We start from the raw sequence: 17,724 nt of genomic DNA, 5'->3' as shown, positions 1-17,724 counted from the left end.
ATAGAGTAAATGGATTTAAATAAGTGTTGGGACCCATGTACCAAAAAGGTAGAAAGTTATTTTCTTTTTGGAAAAGAAAAGAGAGAGCAATTAAAGATCTTTTTGAAACCCTAGCCGCCGACCTCAGCCTCGTCGCGCCGCCGGTTTCAAGCCAAAACGTTTGGGAGCTAGCCGCAATGTCAAGCTGAAACCCCATCTACAGCCGTCGCCGATCTACCAAAGCGTAGCCGTCGCTCGAAGCCGAATCACCCGCGTCACCCTTCGCGACCCGCAGCCGAACCATCGCAGCCGCTTGCCGTCGCGTGAAACTTCGTCCCGCCGTGTCACCGAGTAGCAGCGATCGTCGGTCGTCAGCCGCACGATTCCAGCCGTCAAAGCCGAACCCGCGTTTCAGTCGTCACCCGAATCCGAAGCCAACCCGCGTCTGCTCGCTCGCCCGCACACCACTCTGCGCCTGTGCGCTCGCCCCGAGTCACAAGCCGAGCCCGCGCACGCCCAACCCACGTCGTGAACCGCACCGCGTGCACCCACGTAGCCGAGTCGCGCCCGCGTGCGAGCCGCGCCTCCCTTCTGCCGCAAGCTGAGCCGCACGCACGCAGCTTCTGTACCGAGCCGAGTCATGCCTGCGCCCAAGCCGAGCCGGTTCCTACTCCTCTAGCCGAGCCGCCAAGCCTAGTTTAGCTCTTTTCCACCTAATTTTTGGAACGTCTTGGACCGAGTGACCTAGGAGTGTTGGAAGTTTTCAGTAGGGGCTCAAGCATTCCAACCTCGACCGTGGGTAAGTCGCCTCCAGTAAGTCTTGGACCAAATTTACCCTCAAGGGAAAATTACTAAATTGTGAACTTTTGACCCTTTAGGACTTGCGCTGCTTGAAGAAGCGTGTTGTTACTGTTAGGACTCGTCGAGCAATCCTCCAGGTAAGAGACTTCTACTACTAGCTCTGTGATTAGGACCATGAGATCAATTACACCTCCAGTCATGCTTGTTAAGAATTAGACGGCATAACACATGTAATTAATAATAGCATGATGTGATTGATGATGTGGTTACATGATGGTATGATGTTGTGATGATGTGACTTGTTGTAATTGTATGTTGGATATTGTGATGGTTTGTGAAATGGCGATTAGTCTGGTTTGATTACATGGTGATGCTATGTGCTTGTATGTTATGGTTAGGGTACTTGTTAGCTTAGCCTATTAGAGTCGTACCTGCATGGTTGTCCTTCGAGATCACCACCTATTTAGGACTGTGTGGTCCGACAGGACACCAGTCTAGCATGGATATAGATATGATTCGAGTGATCCGACGGGATTCTCGCATCCCGATTGTCTTAGTGTTACCCCCGGGTTCACTACAGACCAGCATGTCCTTTGTGCTCCCCCGGGACGCCGAAGACCAGATTTTCGTTCCTACGGGGGCGCATGTTGCACGTGTTCGAGAACGTGCCAGAGATTGGGTACCATTTACAGGACTCTAATAGGAAGCTAACTGGCACATAGTGGGACTAGTAGTGGGTCCCTTACTGAGTATTTTATAATCACTCTTTCCATGTCATGTTTTTCAGGTAGAGGCCGAGGTAGGGGCAAAGGCAAGCTGGCGAGCAACCAGAAGTGACCGTGCCGAGCCATAGGGATTTCTTCTTCCGCTTACACCTGTTTTTGACGTTCAGTACCTGAGTTTTATTTTTCTTCACTATTTACTATTTCATTTCTTTAAAAGTAGATAGGGCCCGAGTAGGATTTTAGTATTTAATCTTATTTTTGCATATTACCCTGATCTGATTTTCATAAATAAATTTTTGCAGTTTTATTCGTTCTTACTAAACTTTATGGCTTAAACCATGTGTTTTACATTTAGTAATGACTTCGACTCAGTATAAGGAGTTGGGTCGTTATAGTTGGTATCAGAGCCTAGTGTTTTAGGTTCTGTAGACTGACTTACGATGTAAGTCTTTGTTTTGTTTTGACCTCATTTTAACCCTATGGCTATACGGTCCTTCGTCACTCGCCAGGTATGTCTCAAAGCCTTACTAATGTTAAGATTTTAATCTTGCCTGAATAGACTAGACATAGAAATCTGAGTGTTATGTTCGTGTGGTGAAAAGTTTTTATTGGTGAAATTTAGGGAGAATGTCGCCACGTAGAGGTGCACGCCGAGGAGATGGTAGGGGAGGCAGAGGAGCCGGTCGTGGCCAGCCAGAGGAGCAACCCACTGTGCCGGCGGTCGACCCTAATGCACCGGTCACCTAGGCGGACCTCGCCGCAATGGAGCAGCGTTACCAGGACATGCTGCAAGCTGCTCTAGCGCCTTTCCTCGCTGCCCAGCAGAACCAGGCCGCCCCTGTTTAGGACCAGACCGTCATTCCTCCAGCCCCAGTGGAAGCTCAGGTCGTGCCAGTCCATTTGTCGGCTGAAGCCAAGCACTTGAGAGACTTTAGGAAGTATAATCCTAAGAATTTTGACGGATCCATGGACAACCCCATAAAGGGCTAAATGTGGTTGACGTCCATAGAGACTATCTTTCGGTACATGAAGTGCCCAGAAGACCAGAAGGTGCAGTGTGTAGTTTTCTTCCTGGAGGATAGAGGCACCGCCTGGTGGGAGACTGCTGAGAGGATGCTGGGGGGCGACGTCAGCAAGATAACCTGGGAGCAGTTCAAGGAGAACTTCTACGCTAAGTTCTTCTCAGCCAACGTGAAGCACGCCAAGCTGCAAGAATTCATAAACTTGGAGCAAAGCGATATGACCGTGGAGCAGTACGACGAAGAGTTCGACATGCTGTCCCATTTCGCTCCTGATGTGGTAAAGGATGAGGCTGCCAGGACTGAGAAATTCGTTAGAAGTCTCATATTAGACCTTCAGGGCATCGTTCGAGTCCTTCGACCAGCCACTCATGCAGACGCACTACGTATAGCACTAGATTTGAGCCTGCATGAGAGAGTTGATTCGTCTAAGGCTGCCGGTAGGGGGTCGAGCCTTGGTCAGAAGAGGAAGGCGGAGCCGCAGCCTACGCTGACACCGCAGCGAGACTTGAGGTCCGGAGGCGTCTTACAGCTGCATCGTCAGGAGCTAGCTGCTGCAGGGAGGACGTTGAGGGAGCTACCTCCTTGTGGGAGATGTAAGAGAGTGCATGGAGGTCGTTGTTGTTAGGGAGCGGGGTTTGCTTCCGATGCAGACAACCGGGGCACACCGCTGACGCGTGTCCTCAGAAACCTTTTGAGACGACACTGCATCAGCCTTCTGCTTCCCATCAGGGAAGAGCTTTTGCCACTACCCGTCAGGAGGCCGAGCGAGCTGGTACAGTGGTGACAGGTACGCTCCCAATCATGGGGCATTATGCTTTTGTATTGTTTGACTCTGGGTCGTCCCACTCGTTCATATCCTCTGTTTTTGTTCAGCATGTGGGTTTAGAGGTAGAACCGTTGGGTAGTGTTTTGTCTGTTTCTACTTCATCTGGGGAGGTCCTATTGTCTAAAGAGAAAATAAAGGCATGTCGGGTAGAGATAGCCAATCACGTGTTAGATGTGACCCTGCTAGTATTAGACATGCAGGACTTTGATGTGATTTTAGGCATGGATTGGCTGTCAGCTAAGCATGCAAGCATAGACTATTTTGGTAAAGAAGTTGTCTTTAACCCTCCGTCTGGGCCTAGTTTCAAATTTAGGGAGGCAGGCATTGTATGTTTGCCCAAGGTCATCTCAGCCATGAAGGCTAGTAAATTACTCAGCTAGGGTACTTGGGGCATCTTGGCAAGCATAGTAGACACCAGAGAGTCAAAAGTTTCCTTGTCCTCCGAACCAGTAGCAAGGGAGTACCCTGATGTTTTCCCCGACGAGATTCCAGGACTTTCGCCTCCTAGGGAGATAGACTTCGCCATCGAGTTAGAGCCGGGCACTGCTTCTATCTCGAAGGCCCCTTACAGAATGGCTCCAACCGAGCTAAAGGAGCTGAAGGTCCAGCTGCAGGAGTTGCTGGACAAGGGTTTCATCCGGCCCAGCGTGTCACCTTGGGAAGCCCCAGTGTTGTTTGTGAAGAAGAAGGATGGGTCGATGCGCCTTTGCATTGACTACAGAGAGCTGAACAAGGTGACTGTTAAGAATCGCTATCCCTTGTCCAGGATTGATGACTTATTCGATCAGTTGCAGGGAGCCACCGTCTTTTCTAAGATCAACCTGCAATCAGGCTATCACCAGTTGAGGATCAGGGATAGTGACATTCCTAAGACGGCCTTTCGTTCGAGATACGGACATTACAAGTTCATTGTGATGTCTTTTGGTTTGACTAATGCCCCTGCGGTGTTCATGGACTTGATTAACAGGGTGTTTCAGGACTTCCTAGACTCGTTTGTCATAGTTTTCATTAACGACATCTTGATTTACTCCAAGACTGAGGCTGAGCATGAGGAGCATTTACGCCAAGTTTTGGAGACTCTTCGAGCCAATAGACTGTATGCCAAGTTCTCCAAGTGCGAGTTCTGGCTGAAGAAGGTATCTTTCCTTGGACATGTGGTGTCCAGTGAGGGAGTCTTTGTGGACCCAGCAAAGATCGAAGCGGTTACCAATTGGCCTTGACCGTTTACTGTTAGCGAGATTTGTAGTTTCCTGGGCTTGGCAGGTTACTACAGAAGGTTCATGGAAGACTTCTCACGTATAGCCAGTCCCTTGACCCAGTTGACCAGAAAGGGAATCCCTTTTGTTTGGAGCCCAACTTGCGAGAGTAGCTTCCAGGAGCTTAAGTAGAAGCTAGTGATTGCACCAGTTCTGACTGTGCCCGATGGGTCGGGAAGCTTCGTGATCTATAGTAATGCCTCGAAGAAGGGACTGGGTTGCGTGCTGATGCAGCAGGGCAGGGTAGTTGCTTATGCCTCCCGTCAGTTGAAGAGTCATGAGCAGAACTACCCTACCCATGACTTGGAGTTGGCAGCAGTGGTCTTCGCACGGAAGATATGGAGGCACTACCTGTATGGTGAGAAGATACAGATTTTCACCAACCATATGAGCCTGAAGTACTTCTTCACCCAGAAGGAGCTGAACATGAGGCAGAGGAGGTGACTTGAGTTGGTGAAAGACTATGACTGTGAGATTCTGTACCACCCAGGTAAGGCAAATGTAGTAGCTGACGCACTGAGTAGGAAGGTTGCACATTCAGCAGCGCTGATCACCAAGCAAGCTCCCTTACTCAGAGATTTTGAGAGAGTCGAGATTGCAGTTTCAGTAGGAGAGGTTACCTCACAGTTGGCTCAGTTTTCAGTACAGTCAACCTTGAGGCAAAGGATTATTGTTGCTCAGCTAAATGATCCTTACTTGGTCGAGAAGCGTCGCTTGGTAGAGAAAGGGCAAGGTGAGGATTTCTCCATATCCTCTGACGATGGCCTTACGTTCGAGGGACTCTTGTGTGTGCCAAAAGACAGCGCAGTCAAGACAGAGCTTTTGACTGAGGCTCACAGTTCCCCATTTTCCATGCACCCTGGAAGTACGAAGATGTATCGGGACTTAAGTGGTGTCTATTGGTGGAGGAACATGAAGAGAGAAGTGGCAGATTTTGTCAGTAGGTGCTTGGTGTGCCAGCAGGTAAAGGCACCTAGACAGCGTCCAGCCGGGTTGTTGCAACCCTTGAGTGTGCCAAAATGAAAATAGGAGAGTGTGTCGATGGACTTCATTACGGGACTGCCCAAGACCCTAAAGGGCTATACAGTGATCTAGGTTGTTGTCGACAGACTCACGAAGTCGGCCCACTTCGTGCCAGGGAAATCCACTTACACTACCAGTAAGTGGGGGCAGTTATACATGACAGAGATTGTGAGACTACATGGAGTACCCGTATCCATCATTTCAGACAGAGATGCTCGTTTCACATCGAAGTTCTGGAAAGGACTTCAGCTTGCATTAGGCACGAGGTTAGACTTCAGCACAGCCTTCCACCTTCAGACTGATGGTCAGACAGAGAGATTGAACCAGGTTTTGGAAGACATGCTGCGAGCTTGCGTGCTAGAGTTTTCAGGGAGTTGGGACTCCCATTTGCATCTGATGGAGTTCGCCTATAATAACAGCTACCAGGCTACCATCGGCATGGCACCATTTGAGGCTCTGGATGGTAAGTGCTGTAGATCCCCTGTCTGCTGGGGCGAGGTTGGTGAGCAGAGGATGCTAGGTCCCGAGTTAGTTCAGACCACAAATGCAGCCATACAGAAGATCCGAGCTTGTATGCTAACAGCACAGAGCAGACAGAAGAGTTATGCTAATGTACGACGTAAGGATCTCGAGTTTGAGGTGGGAGACATGGTCTTTCTGAAGGTAGCACCTATGAAGGGTGTTCTGAGGTTCGAGAAGAAGGGGAAGCTGAGCCCACGCTTCGTAGGGTCGTTTGAGATACTGGAGTGGATTGGCCCTGTGGCTTATCGCTTGGCGCTGCCCCCATCTTTTTCTGCAGTGCATGATATATTCAATGTCTCCATGCTGAGGAGGTATGTCGCAGACCCAACGCATGTAGTGGACTTCGAGCCACTGCAAATCAGTGAGAACTTGAGCTACGAGGAGCAGCCTGTCGAGATCTTGGCAAGGGAGGTCAAGAAGCTCCGTAATTGAGAAATTTCACTGGTCAAAGTTCTTTGGCGGAACCATGGAATTGAAGAGGCCACGTGGAAGAGAGAAGAGGACGTGCGAACCCAGTACCCCGAGCTGTTAAAGGATTAGAACTTTCGAGGACGAAAGCTTTCCAATGGGGGAAGTTTGTAACGCCCCGACAAATTTAATTTCTTTTTATTATTAATGTTAAGTGTGGTTATGGAAAATGCAAATTATGACGAACTTTGTCTTTTAATTTGTGATTAATTAAGGTTTGGAGTTTTTATTTTGGTTGGTTTTTAATTGTTTTATTTGGAATTAAATTGGTGAAGTTTTGGTTGTTAATTAAATGTTGGTTGGTTAAGGGAGAGATGTGAGGACCTAATTGAGGAAAATAAGGAAAGAAATTTTCAAAAAAAAAAAAGAAGAAGGAGAAGAAAAGGGAATTTTGGTGAGATTTAGGGAAAGAAAGAGAAGATAGAGTAAATGGATTTAAATAAGTCTTGGGACCCGTGTACCAAAAAGGTAGAAAGTTATTTTCTTTTTGGAAAAGAAAAGAGAGAGCAATTAAAGATCTTTTTGAAACCCTATCCGCCAAAACCCTAGCCGCCGACCTCAGCCTCGCCGCCCTCTGCCTTCGCCGCCGGTTTCAAGCCAAAACGTTCGGGAGCAAGCTGCAATCTCAAGCCGAAACCCCCTCTGCAGCCGTCGCCGATCTGCCAAAGCGTAGCCGTCGCCCAAAGCCGAATCACCCGCGTCACCCTTCGCGACCCGCAGCCGAACCGTCGCAGCCGTCTGCTGTCGCGTGAAACTTCGTCCCGCCGTGTCTCCGAGCAGCAGCGATCGTCGGTCGTCAGCCGCACGCTTTAAGCCGTCGAAGCTGAACCCGCGTTTCGGCCGTCGCCCAAATCCGAAGCCGACTCGCATCCGCTCGCTCGCCCGCACACCACTCCGCACCCGCCCCGAGTCACAAGCCGAGCCCGCGCGCACCCAACCCACGCCGTGAGTCGCGCCGCGTGCACCCGCGTAGCCGAGTCGCTCCCGCGTGCGAGCCGCGCCGCGTGCACCCGCAAGCCGAGTCGCACCTCCCTTCTGTCGTACGCGCGCAGCTTCTGTACCGAGCCGAGCCGGTTCCTGCTCCTCCAGCCGAGCCGCCAAGCCTAGTTTGGCTCTTTTCCACCTAATTTTTGGAACGTCTTGGACCGAGTGACCTAGGAGTGTTGGAAGTTTTCAGTAGGGGCTCAAGCATTCCAACCTCGATCGTTGGTAAGTCGCCACCAGTAAGTCTTGGACCAAATTTACCCTCAAGGGAAAATTACTAATTTGTGAACTTTTGACCCTTTAGAACTTACGCCGCTTGGGGAAGCGTGTTGTTACTGTTAGGACTCGTTGAGCAATCCTCCAGGTAAGAGACTTCTACTACTAGCTCTGTGATTAGGACCATGAGATCAATTACACCTCCAGTCATGCTTGTTAAGAATTAGACGGCATAACACATGTAATTAATGATAGCATGATGTGATTGATGATGTGGTTACATGATGGTATGATGTTGTGATGATGTGACTTGTTGTAATTGTATGTTGGATATTCTGACGGTTTGTGAAATGGCGATTAGACTGGTTTGATTACATGGTGATGCTATGTGCTTGTATGTTATGGTTAGGGTACTTGTTAGCTTAGCCTATTAGAGTCGTACCTGCATGGGTGTCCTTCGGGATCACCACCTATTTAGGACTGTGTGGTCTGACGGAACACCAGTCTAACATGGATCTAGATATGATTCGAGTGATCCGACGGGATCCTCGCATCCCGATTGTCTTAGTGTTACCCCCGAGTTCACTACAGACCAGCTTGTCCTTGGTGCTCCCCCGAGACGCCGAAGACCAGATTTTCGTTCCTACGGGAGCGCATGTTGCACGTGTTCGGGAACGTGCCACAGATTGGGTACCATTTACAGGATTCTAATAGGAAGCTAACCGGCACCTAGTGGGACTAGTAGTGGGTCCCTTACTGAGTATTTTATACTCACTCTTTCTATGTCATGTTTTTCAGGTAGAGGCCGAGGTAAGGGCAAAGGTAAGCTGGCGAGCGACCAGAAGTGACCGTGGCGAGCCATAGGGATTTCTGCTTCCGCTTACACCTGTTTTTGACGTTCAGTACCTGAGTTTTATTTTTCTTCAGTATTTACTATTTCATTTCTTTAAAAGTAGATAGGGCCCGAGTAGGATTTTAGTATTTAATCTTATTTTTGCATATTACCCTGATCTGATTTTCATAAATAAATTTCTGCAGTTTTATTCGTTCTTACTAAACTTTATGGCTTAAACCATGTGTTTTACATTTAGTAATGACTTCGACTCAGTATAAGGAGTTGGCTCGTTACATTCGTAAGCCGAGATTCTACCAATTCTTTCTTTAAAAACATGAAAGGAGGCAGGTAGCTAGCAAAACAACCCATCTAAGACAATCGAGATTCAAAAAAGAGGAGGCACTTGAGGTTTCCAATAATTGATTACAGCTTGAACTTCTCTGCACGATTCCTGCATCAATACAAGCGACCTACTTTAGTTCTAACTCAAATTCCCCAGTCAAATGAATTCCAAAAGGGTTAAAAGCTCTCGTTGTAATCGATACTTTTTCCCCAATATCCTCCAAAATTTCAAGAACCAAATGCCACAAATACAAGACAATTTATCACAATTGAAAATGAAGAAGTTACTTAATAAACTATTTATCCTCTTGAGTTTCTCACTTGTACATCCAATGATTATTCAAAACTGTTAACCACATTAAGACGACCCCTTCAAAGAATTTTTCCATATGGAAGAACCAAAATCAACTTATTATTGATGCATTTCCAATGCATAGCATACCAATCTTTTTTTAGCAACATCTTTTGGAAACCAATTCTAATCACATGGTTGGATGGTTTCATTTTTTGTGGAACCAAATATTCTGCCCATATTTCACCTGAGGGTGGTGGTGGTTCAACCTAATGCCCTGGTATACGGCTACACAAAATTTCATAGGAACATTCAATTAACATAACTCTCCTACCTCTCTAGGCTATCAATGCATTCAAATATTTAAATATATACAATTACGAAGGGAAAATGAACATGGAAAGCAGGAAGAAACTGTTGAGGATTATATAATTAGCACACTCGAGTGTTTTGAAAATGGCCAAAGAAAAAACTTCCAAAAGTTGAAGGCGACCAAAATGGGATGAATCCCTTGAAAAAGACTAGAGCGGAGACATGACTTACCAATACAGAACTTGTCAAAAATATTGATGATACCATCTACTTACTGATACAGAACTTGCCAAAAATATTGACGATACTATTGATGATACTATGAAATCGTACATATATTGATGATACTATCTACTTACCAATACAGAACTTGCAAAAAATATTGGAAGATTTCCTCACCACAAATTTCCGCAAGAGCTAATACAGCATCCCTCAAATCCACTGTCCAAAAGTTAGGGGGCAACTCGTCTTCAATGGAAGATTTCAATCTTGTAAATGCCTCCTTGGTTTTAAGAAGCTGCTCGCATTGTCTCTGATTGTAACCAAAACAACACCAATCCATGAGTTCTACATTGCTCATTACTATTTCTATTTACTAAGACAAAAAATGGTGTTATACCAAGTTTTACCATCAAAGAACCGGATTCTTATTTGGTAGGGGGAAGAGGGAAATAGGTCAGTTATACCTGGTTTACCGTCCATCTACGGCCACTTGTAAGAGTTTTGTTGAGTCCCACCAGGTCTGATATTGCCATCTCCAAATTCTGTATTCCTTGTCCAGTGGCAGCACATGTAAAAACTTGTTTACTGAAAGAATCACGATTTATACTCATTGCATCCATGTTTGAAGATGGAGCACGGTATATCTTGTTTAGGACAAGAAGTATAGGAGTGCATGACTCATCTGATTTCTTCATTTTCAAAGCGTTTAAAAGAAATAATAATAATCAGTAAACACCATTTTTTAATAATCTTTATGGTGGTGGAGCTTTGATTTTGACCAGTAAATCATTAAAGAATAATTCATAGCAGGAAACAGGTAGTCGAATTTTGCTAAACCTTTTTTGAAAGTATACTATTGAGAAGTATGGTATCTTCTTCAGTCCATCCATCGGATTTACTAAACACAGCAAGAGTGCTGAAACCACACGCCGTAAAAGAAACAGAGTGCTTCGACGGATGATTGAAAATGTGAATTTTCTCATGAACTTATCCCCTAGAACTTTAATGAATTAAATAAAAAAATACAAGTTTCTCCTTAATAGCTACCATAATTTTCTTTCTTTAACGGTTGAGTTTCACTCAAGAATCAACTAAAGTTAAGCATATTGTTCGTTTCTTTTTATTCATAAAGTTTTGAGCTAAGCCTGGAGGAAGCCTTTCCGCTCTAGGTAATTCAGTACTTTCTCTGCCATCTCAGATGGTGAACCTCCAGTGTGTTTCAAGACTATCTGAAACCCAAAAAGTTCAAAAGGTCTCCCAATCAGGTTCAAAACACAATGTCATTCATAATACAACCAGTTATGTCCACAAGTTCTTCATTATTTAACTAACCATCAGCATATGTTGCAAAAACATTTACTCTCAATGTAGTATAAGCATTAATCTATTGAAAGAATTTTTAAAGAAATTTTGTCATTTTCCTCCAGAATTTGGAATTACCTCACAATTCAATGGTACTTCGTACGGATCATCGATACCAGTAAAGCCTGCAAAAATATGATATTGTTCAGTTGATAAATGAAAAATGAAAATTCTGATTTCTAAGCATGGTTAACTTAAGTTTATTTGAAAATGTCTTTGAGTTGAAATTTAGGTTGTGAAAGTTAAGGACTAAAATAAGGTTAAAATTAATACTCAAATCATACTACAAAATAAGTGAGAATTAATAAGATCATCAAGTAAATCTAAGGAAGATGATAACAAGTTGCAGTGACCTTTGATCTTCCCTGTCCGTGCACGTGCAAGCTTATACAGTCCTTTTGCATCTCTTGCTTCACAAACTTCAAGAGGAACATCCATGAACACCTATATATTTTTAGCAAATTTTGGTAAAATATATTTCAGATGCAAGGTAAGAAACTAGCTCAAAATCTATAGTACGAAAAAATGAAGAGATACCTCAATAAAGTATCCATCAGGCAAAATGGCACAACAGGCATCTCGATCCCTTCGATATGGAGATATCACACTAGCAATGCAAATAACTTCAGCATCTGCAAACAGTTTTGCGACCTCACCTAATTTATTGAAGAGGTATACTAATTAGATTGATCGAATTTATAAATCGTGATTTCATAAACAACCCTACAATCTATTTAACTTCATAATCCCTACATTCCTCAACCATAATCACACAAACACCATTAGGACGAACAACTCTCTCTATTTCAAAAACAAATCGAGACGGAAACAACGCCTCAGCCAAATGTGCAGTAAACGCCAAATCAAAAACATGATCAAAGAAAGGCAAATTATGAGGATCAGCACGACTCACAAAAGGAGGCGAATCAATCAACTCGACACCAGTGACATCGTGAACTCCCATATGAGACAACGCCATGACCTCAGGGACACCGCTGGCGGAAACGCAGATAAATTTGGTGTGGTTATGGAGAAGGCCTAGATCTCGAATGGATTGGAAGAAATTAATGAAGGAGGAGAGCTTCTTCTTCCAGTCGTTGGATGACCAAAGACGCTTGTTCTTCTTGTCAATAGAGACGAGCTCACGAGGAGTGGAATCGCAGCAGGATTTGGGAAATTTGAGATGGGGTTTTGAAGGAGAATTTGGGGGAATGCAGGTTTGTGGGGTTTGGAGGAAGAGGAAGATGAGGATGAGAGTGGCAATGGCAATAGAAGCAAATGAAAGCCTATTGAGAAAACGATGAACGTGGCGTTCCATTGTTGATTTGTCAATGGAAGAATTTTGGTTTTTGAAATGAGGGAAGAAAGTGAGATGAGATTGAAAAGAGAAGAAAGAAATTGAAAGTGAGGAAGAAATCGTGTGGCATGAGAAAGGGTAAAGTAAGAGAGAGAAATATTTAATTTTTTCTAAAAAAAAAATTTATCATAGCTTTAATGTCGTTTTTCAAAAGGCAAATGTTTAATGTTGGTCTTAAACCGACATTAAACATTCGCTTTTTGAAAACCGACATTAAAGCTCCGTTTTCATTTTTTCCAACTGACATTAAAGGCTAGATTTCTTCTAGTGTAACAATATATATGGAAAATTCATAATTTTTGTATTATAGTAACAATATTTATAATAGTAACGATAGACATAGTGGAGTGCCACGTAATTATCAGCTGCAATCTGATTGAACACATTTTGTTCCTCAATTAGAATACAAGATTTAATTATAAATTTGAAAAAAAGTCTCACATCTCATTGTGATTGTGGAAAGCAAATAAATAACAACAAAAGTAATCAAGTAAGATCCACTACTTACATTACCACGAGTAGATCTTAGATTGCCATTGGTGGATTATTTTTTTATTGGATGTAAACGTGATTTTAGATCAAATCTCTCACAGATCAACTAGGCATTCGATATTTTGAAAATTAGGCATAGAATCACCGATCTTAAACCGGAAGTGATTACAATAGATCTCCATCCACCGAGGTTTCGATGCCCATCTGTTCAAAAGGTAACTGACACACAAATAGAGCCATAAATTTTTTTTTTCTTTCATGTGAAAGGTATACATAAGTTTTTATATAGCTATAGACAAAGTTTGACTTTAATTTCAAAAGAAACCGATTGACAGCATGGATAACCAAACGACAATAAAAAAATAGAGTAATTAATAAACTATTTCCATTTCACAAAATAAAATTATTAAAATTTAAAATTAATTATACTTTATTTTTTATAAAGTTAAAATATTTTATCAAATATTATATTTTTGACAATTTTTTAAAATATAAAACTTTTTTATTTTTTTATAATACTCTAAATAGGTTTAATTTTTAAAAACTAAAAACTAAAAACAAAATAGTTATCACTTTAGTAATTTAATTTAGTTTAAATGAAGTCATTTTTAAAAATAGAAAAATATTGAAATTATTTTTAAAATATACCAAAATTCATAAACTCTTTACAACATAGTGAAGTTTTGTACGAGGGTAAAGAATTTCAAGATTTTGGTATCCATAACTTTTCCCTTCTAATGAAGGTAAATGTGATAAATTTCTTTCTTTGAATTCCAACCAAAATATATACTTTTAAAGTTAAAAGAAATTGACACCAACAAAACCTAAAAACTTTTGTATATTTTATGTCTTTTTAAGACGTGAATGTTTATACCTGACTTTAGCTGAGAAGCTGAGCTCAATATGTATCCAACCTGCGTGCAACGGGAGCCCAAACGGATATATGAAGTTCACAAGAATGGTGGGGTTCAAGACAGTCACGTTTTGAGGTGTCATCGTGAAGTTGGGGATGTCGGAGTGAAATGGTACGCTCATAGAGTTTTTGACTGTCATCTTCATAGAATCCATGTAAATGGAGGCTCTTTTGTTAGGGTTGTAGCTCCTGATATTCAAAACTATGGTGGCATTGAGCTTTCTATTAGTTGAATGATAGCCTGTGACTTTGCCACTTTCCACCATGAGACGTGGGGTTCGGGGGATGACAACAAACCAACATGTCAGAATTGCAATACCCAAAAGCATTATTACACACAACAAGCTTCTTCCTATGATTCTTATAACCCTTGTGCGTTTTGCTATCCCATGTTGCCTATAGGGTCCTCTTTTTGGGGCCCTAATAATGGATGATGATGAGGCTTCTCCTTGTGTAGTAGTGCTTCTCATTGTTACTTCTTCACCAAATCTGTACTTTTGGGGATGGATATTTGTTCTCTCATTGTATAAAGTGAAGGGTTATTGATGAGAAGTATAAGAAGTGTGTTTGTGTGTGTTTTTTGGTTTGCTTAATGAAGGAGTACATTGTCTTGGGCATGTAGGTAAGACTAAAATAGTCGAGTCTTCTCATCGAAGCCTACGTGGCAAAAAGACAGAAAAACAAGTTGCAAAATAGGGATACGCCAACAACTTATATTTATAAAGCACAAAGACTTTAGTGATCATTTGAGTGTACAATGTAGTTCATGTGTTCTGTGTAAAGTGATTGGTGTATGTAAGCATGTGTTTGACAAGTTTAAATGTATATAGCTATTTTATACAAGCACTTGTATTTTACTTTTCAAGTGTCAAACACATATTACTTTTCTGGACTTTGTATAGACCAAATGGAATCTATACTACTTTAGATCTAGATATTTTACACACATTTTTTCTTTATTTCTACAAATTTAGGAACATTTCTTATATTATGTACTACTTATTCTACGTTAACATTTTAGATCATGAAACTTATCCATACATGTATTTCGTAATGGGATTCACTATACTATTTATAAAGCTAAATTATAATTTTAAACTTTTTAAAATATGAATAAATTTTATCTTTATTATGTGTGTTTTTCGATTTTCTATCAATTATACAATATAACAATTATGTTTCAATTAAGGAAATCTAAACATAATGCATCCTAATTTATAAAAGGAAATATTCCTAAATAATAATCTAAATATAACAATTATATTTAATAGCAAATTAGATGCATGATATGTTGAACCTATTGTGGTGTACTTTTTATCTATATGGCATACTATAATGCTTGGTTGCAGCCAAACGAGGTGTGTCGAATCCCCCGACTTGAACCAAATAACTTCTTTTCATGCCCGACTCAAAACCTGGCAGTGTTAATTGTGATGGTTTACTGTGATTCTATTGCTATTGAATTATTTAGTTAGCTTATGAGTTACTGTGATAACTGTTACGGGTAGTTATTTGCATAGTCTATGGGTTACTATAATAGTTGTGATGGATAACTATTGGCTTAATTATGAGTTATTGATAATTTATGAAGGATAGTCCTCTTGGTTTGGTTTAAGGCTTTTGTGGAATGTGTAAAGGGCAATGATTTGTATAACCTATTGTTACTTGGGAATGATTTTACTATGAAAAGTATGACGATTTTTTCCATATCTATCATGGATTACAGTTTTGCAATAATTGATAATTTTACTAAGTAAAATTATTAATATTTCTTTATGTTTAGGTTAATTTATGGTTTAATTTGCATCAAGAAATTTTGCAAAGGAGATTTTGAGATAAGAGATTTCTACTACCGGACCTTCAAATTAAGATGGAATTGTGTTGCATGGTTTGACTAATTAAAATGCATTGATGGAAATTAAAATGCATCAATAATTAAGTAAGGGTTAGGGTTTGATTGAGATTGTGTTGATTTATTTATGTTTGATATATTATATAATTATAAAGTTTATTGGATGATGTTTGCATGATATGTTTATGCCTATTATTGAACTATATATGTTTAATTGCAATGGGCTCATTTGGACTGATGGTAGCTGTAAGCTTTGGCTATTAGGCTAGTGTACCTTAAATGTACGGTGTCCCTCGGAATCACTACCTTTCGACTAATATTGATGATTGATTGACTTCTAAGTGTACCTTTAGGTTCACTTTATGACTAATGTGTGTTCCTATGGGATCACCAAATTGATATATGTATGTTCCTACATGATCACCAAACTTATATATGTATGTTCCTACAGGATCACCAAACGGATATATGTGAGTTCCCTACAGGAACACCAAATTGATATATGTGTGTTCCTATGGGATCATCAAACTGATATGACTTAGGGTACTTCTTAATAGGAAGTTCACAGTTCATCTCGCAGGACCAGCTACTAGAATCACTAGAAGAAATCTGACATTTAATGTCGATTTAAAATCGACATTAAAGGGCTTTAATGTCACTTGGCAACTGGCATCTTTGCGAGCATTATTAAAGGTCTTTAATGTCAGTTGGGCTTTAATGTTGGGTTTAAAAACGACATTAAAGGCCTTTAATGTCAGTTTTCAACAGACATCTTTGATAGTGTTATTAAAGCCCTTTAATGTCGGTTGGGCTTTAATGTCGGTTTTAAACCGACATCTTTGATAGTGTTATTGAAGCCCTTTAATGTCAATTGGGCTATGATGTCATTTTAAAACAGACATTAAAGAGGCCAATAATGTCAGTTTAAAACCGACATTAAAGGCTTGTTTTTGTCCATTTTTAGAAATTTATATTTATTTAATTGTTGATTTATTGTTCATTTTTTATAAACCAACATTGAATCCATATAGATAAATATTTTTTTCTCGCTCCAATAAATCAATAAAATTAATATTATTTTAGAAACTATAGTATTTATCTTTTACATTTGTATACACAAAATGAAATCTTAATATTGTGTGATTATATATACATTCTACAATAGTACATGAAACAAGATCCTAATACAAGACTTAAATAAGAAATCCTAAACGTCTTCTCAATCTTCAACTTTCAACGATCGCCTGGCTATCTACACAATCGCCTAGCTTTCAATCGGATGACTTCAATCATTCTACAAGCAATATCAAAATAAACCATTTAATCTTTAGAATTCTAATAAGTTAACTTTGAAAAAAAAATGTTGGATCCTAGCAACTTCAAGGCATTAAATATTTCAATGGTTAGAGCTGACCTTCCCTATGTTCACGATCATAAGTCTTACACATTTGATGATGTAAATACCTCTCTCTAAAGTAATGGAGCTTTCTTCCTACATTATTAATAGCATAGACCTCATTTGATACAGATCAAAAAGGAAAATAGTCAAATTAAACTAACTTAAATTTGCATCGACCTGCTCAAAAGTTTGGCTTCTAAAGAAACACCTTCTCCCAGAGCAGCAACCTGACAAATTAGCCTCTAAAGAAACACCTCTAAAGAACAATACTAGTTTGAGTATTGTCCCCCCCCCCCCCCCCCCATGTAAAAAGTTCAGATAAAAAAAAGAAATCAAAACAACATACCAATCTGTAAAGTACAGAACAACCAACGAGCAGAAAGAAAATGTGCAAAATGTCAACCCCACAACAGATGGTGGAGACAAATGATCGTCGTTTCATAAACATTTATTTTTATATTCTACATGTATACACGTATACTAAAGAAAGAGAAGCTTCTGTAAAACAAAGTCATCCTTGAATT

General features: G+C 41.1%; 1 protein-coding gene across 1 annotated transcript; it reads right to left on the bottom strand.

Moving 5' to 3' along the window:
- Window positions 1-9,889: 9,889 nt before the first annotated feature.
- Window positions 9,890-10,443, bottom strand: LOC127144210 (uncharacterized). The gene is made up of 2 exons (XM_051079848.1): window positions 10,290-10,443; window positions 9,890-10,135 (listed from the first exon to the last, which is right to left on the bottom strand). Exons 1-2 carry the CDS (start codon window positions 10,434-10,436, stop codon window positions 9,959-9,961), a joined length of 324 nt encoding a protein of 107 aa, XP_050935805.1. The 5' UTR covers window positions 10,437-10,443; the 3' UTR covers window positions 9,890-9,958.
- Window positions 10,444-17,724: the final 7,281 nt, after the last annotated feature.

The sequence above is a fragment of the Cucumis melo genome, chromosome 12, assembly GCF_025177605.1.
Source record: "Cucumis melo cultivar AY chromosome 12, USDA_Cmelo_AY_1.0, whole genome shotgun sequence".
Lineage (NCBI taxonomy): Eukaryota > Viridiplantae > Streptophyta > Magnoliopsida > Cucurbitales > Cucurbitaceae > Cucumis > Cucumis melo.
Note: the sequence above shows the minus strand (reverse complement) of the source record. Positions and strands in the feature narration are given on the sequence as shown.

Excerpts from the sequence above, each read along its gene's own strand:
- LOC127144210 (XM_051079848.1), bottom strand. The coding sequence starts at position 10,436 with ATGAGTATAAATCGTGATTCTTTCAGTAAACAAGTTTTTACATGTGCT. Across the intron at positions 10,136-10,289 it reads GTAGATGGACGGTAAACCAG|AGACAATGCGAGCAGCTTCT; the intron begins GTATAACTGACC and ends GGTTACAATCAG.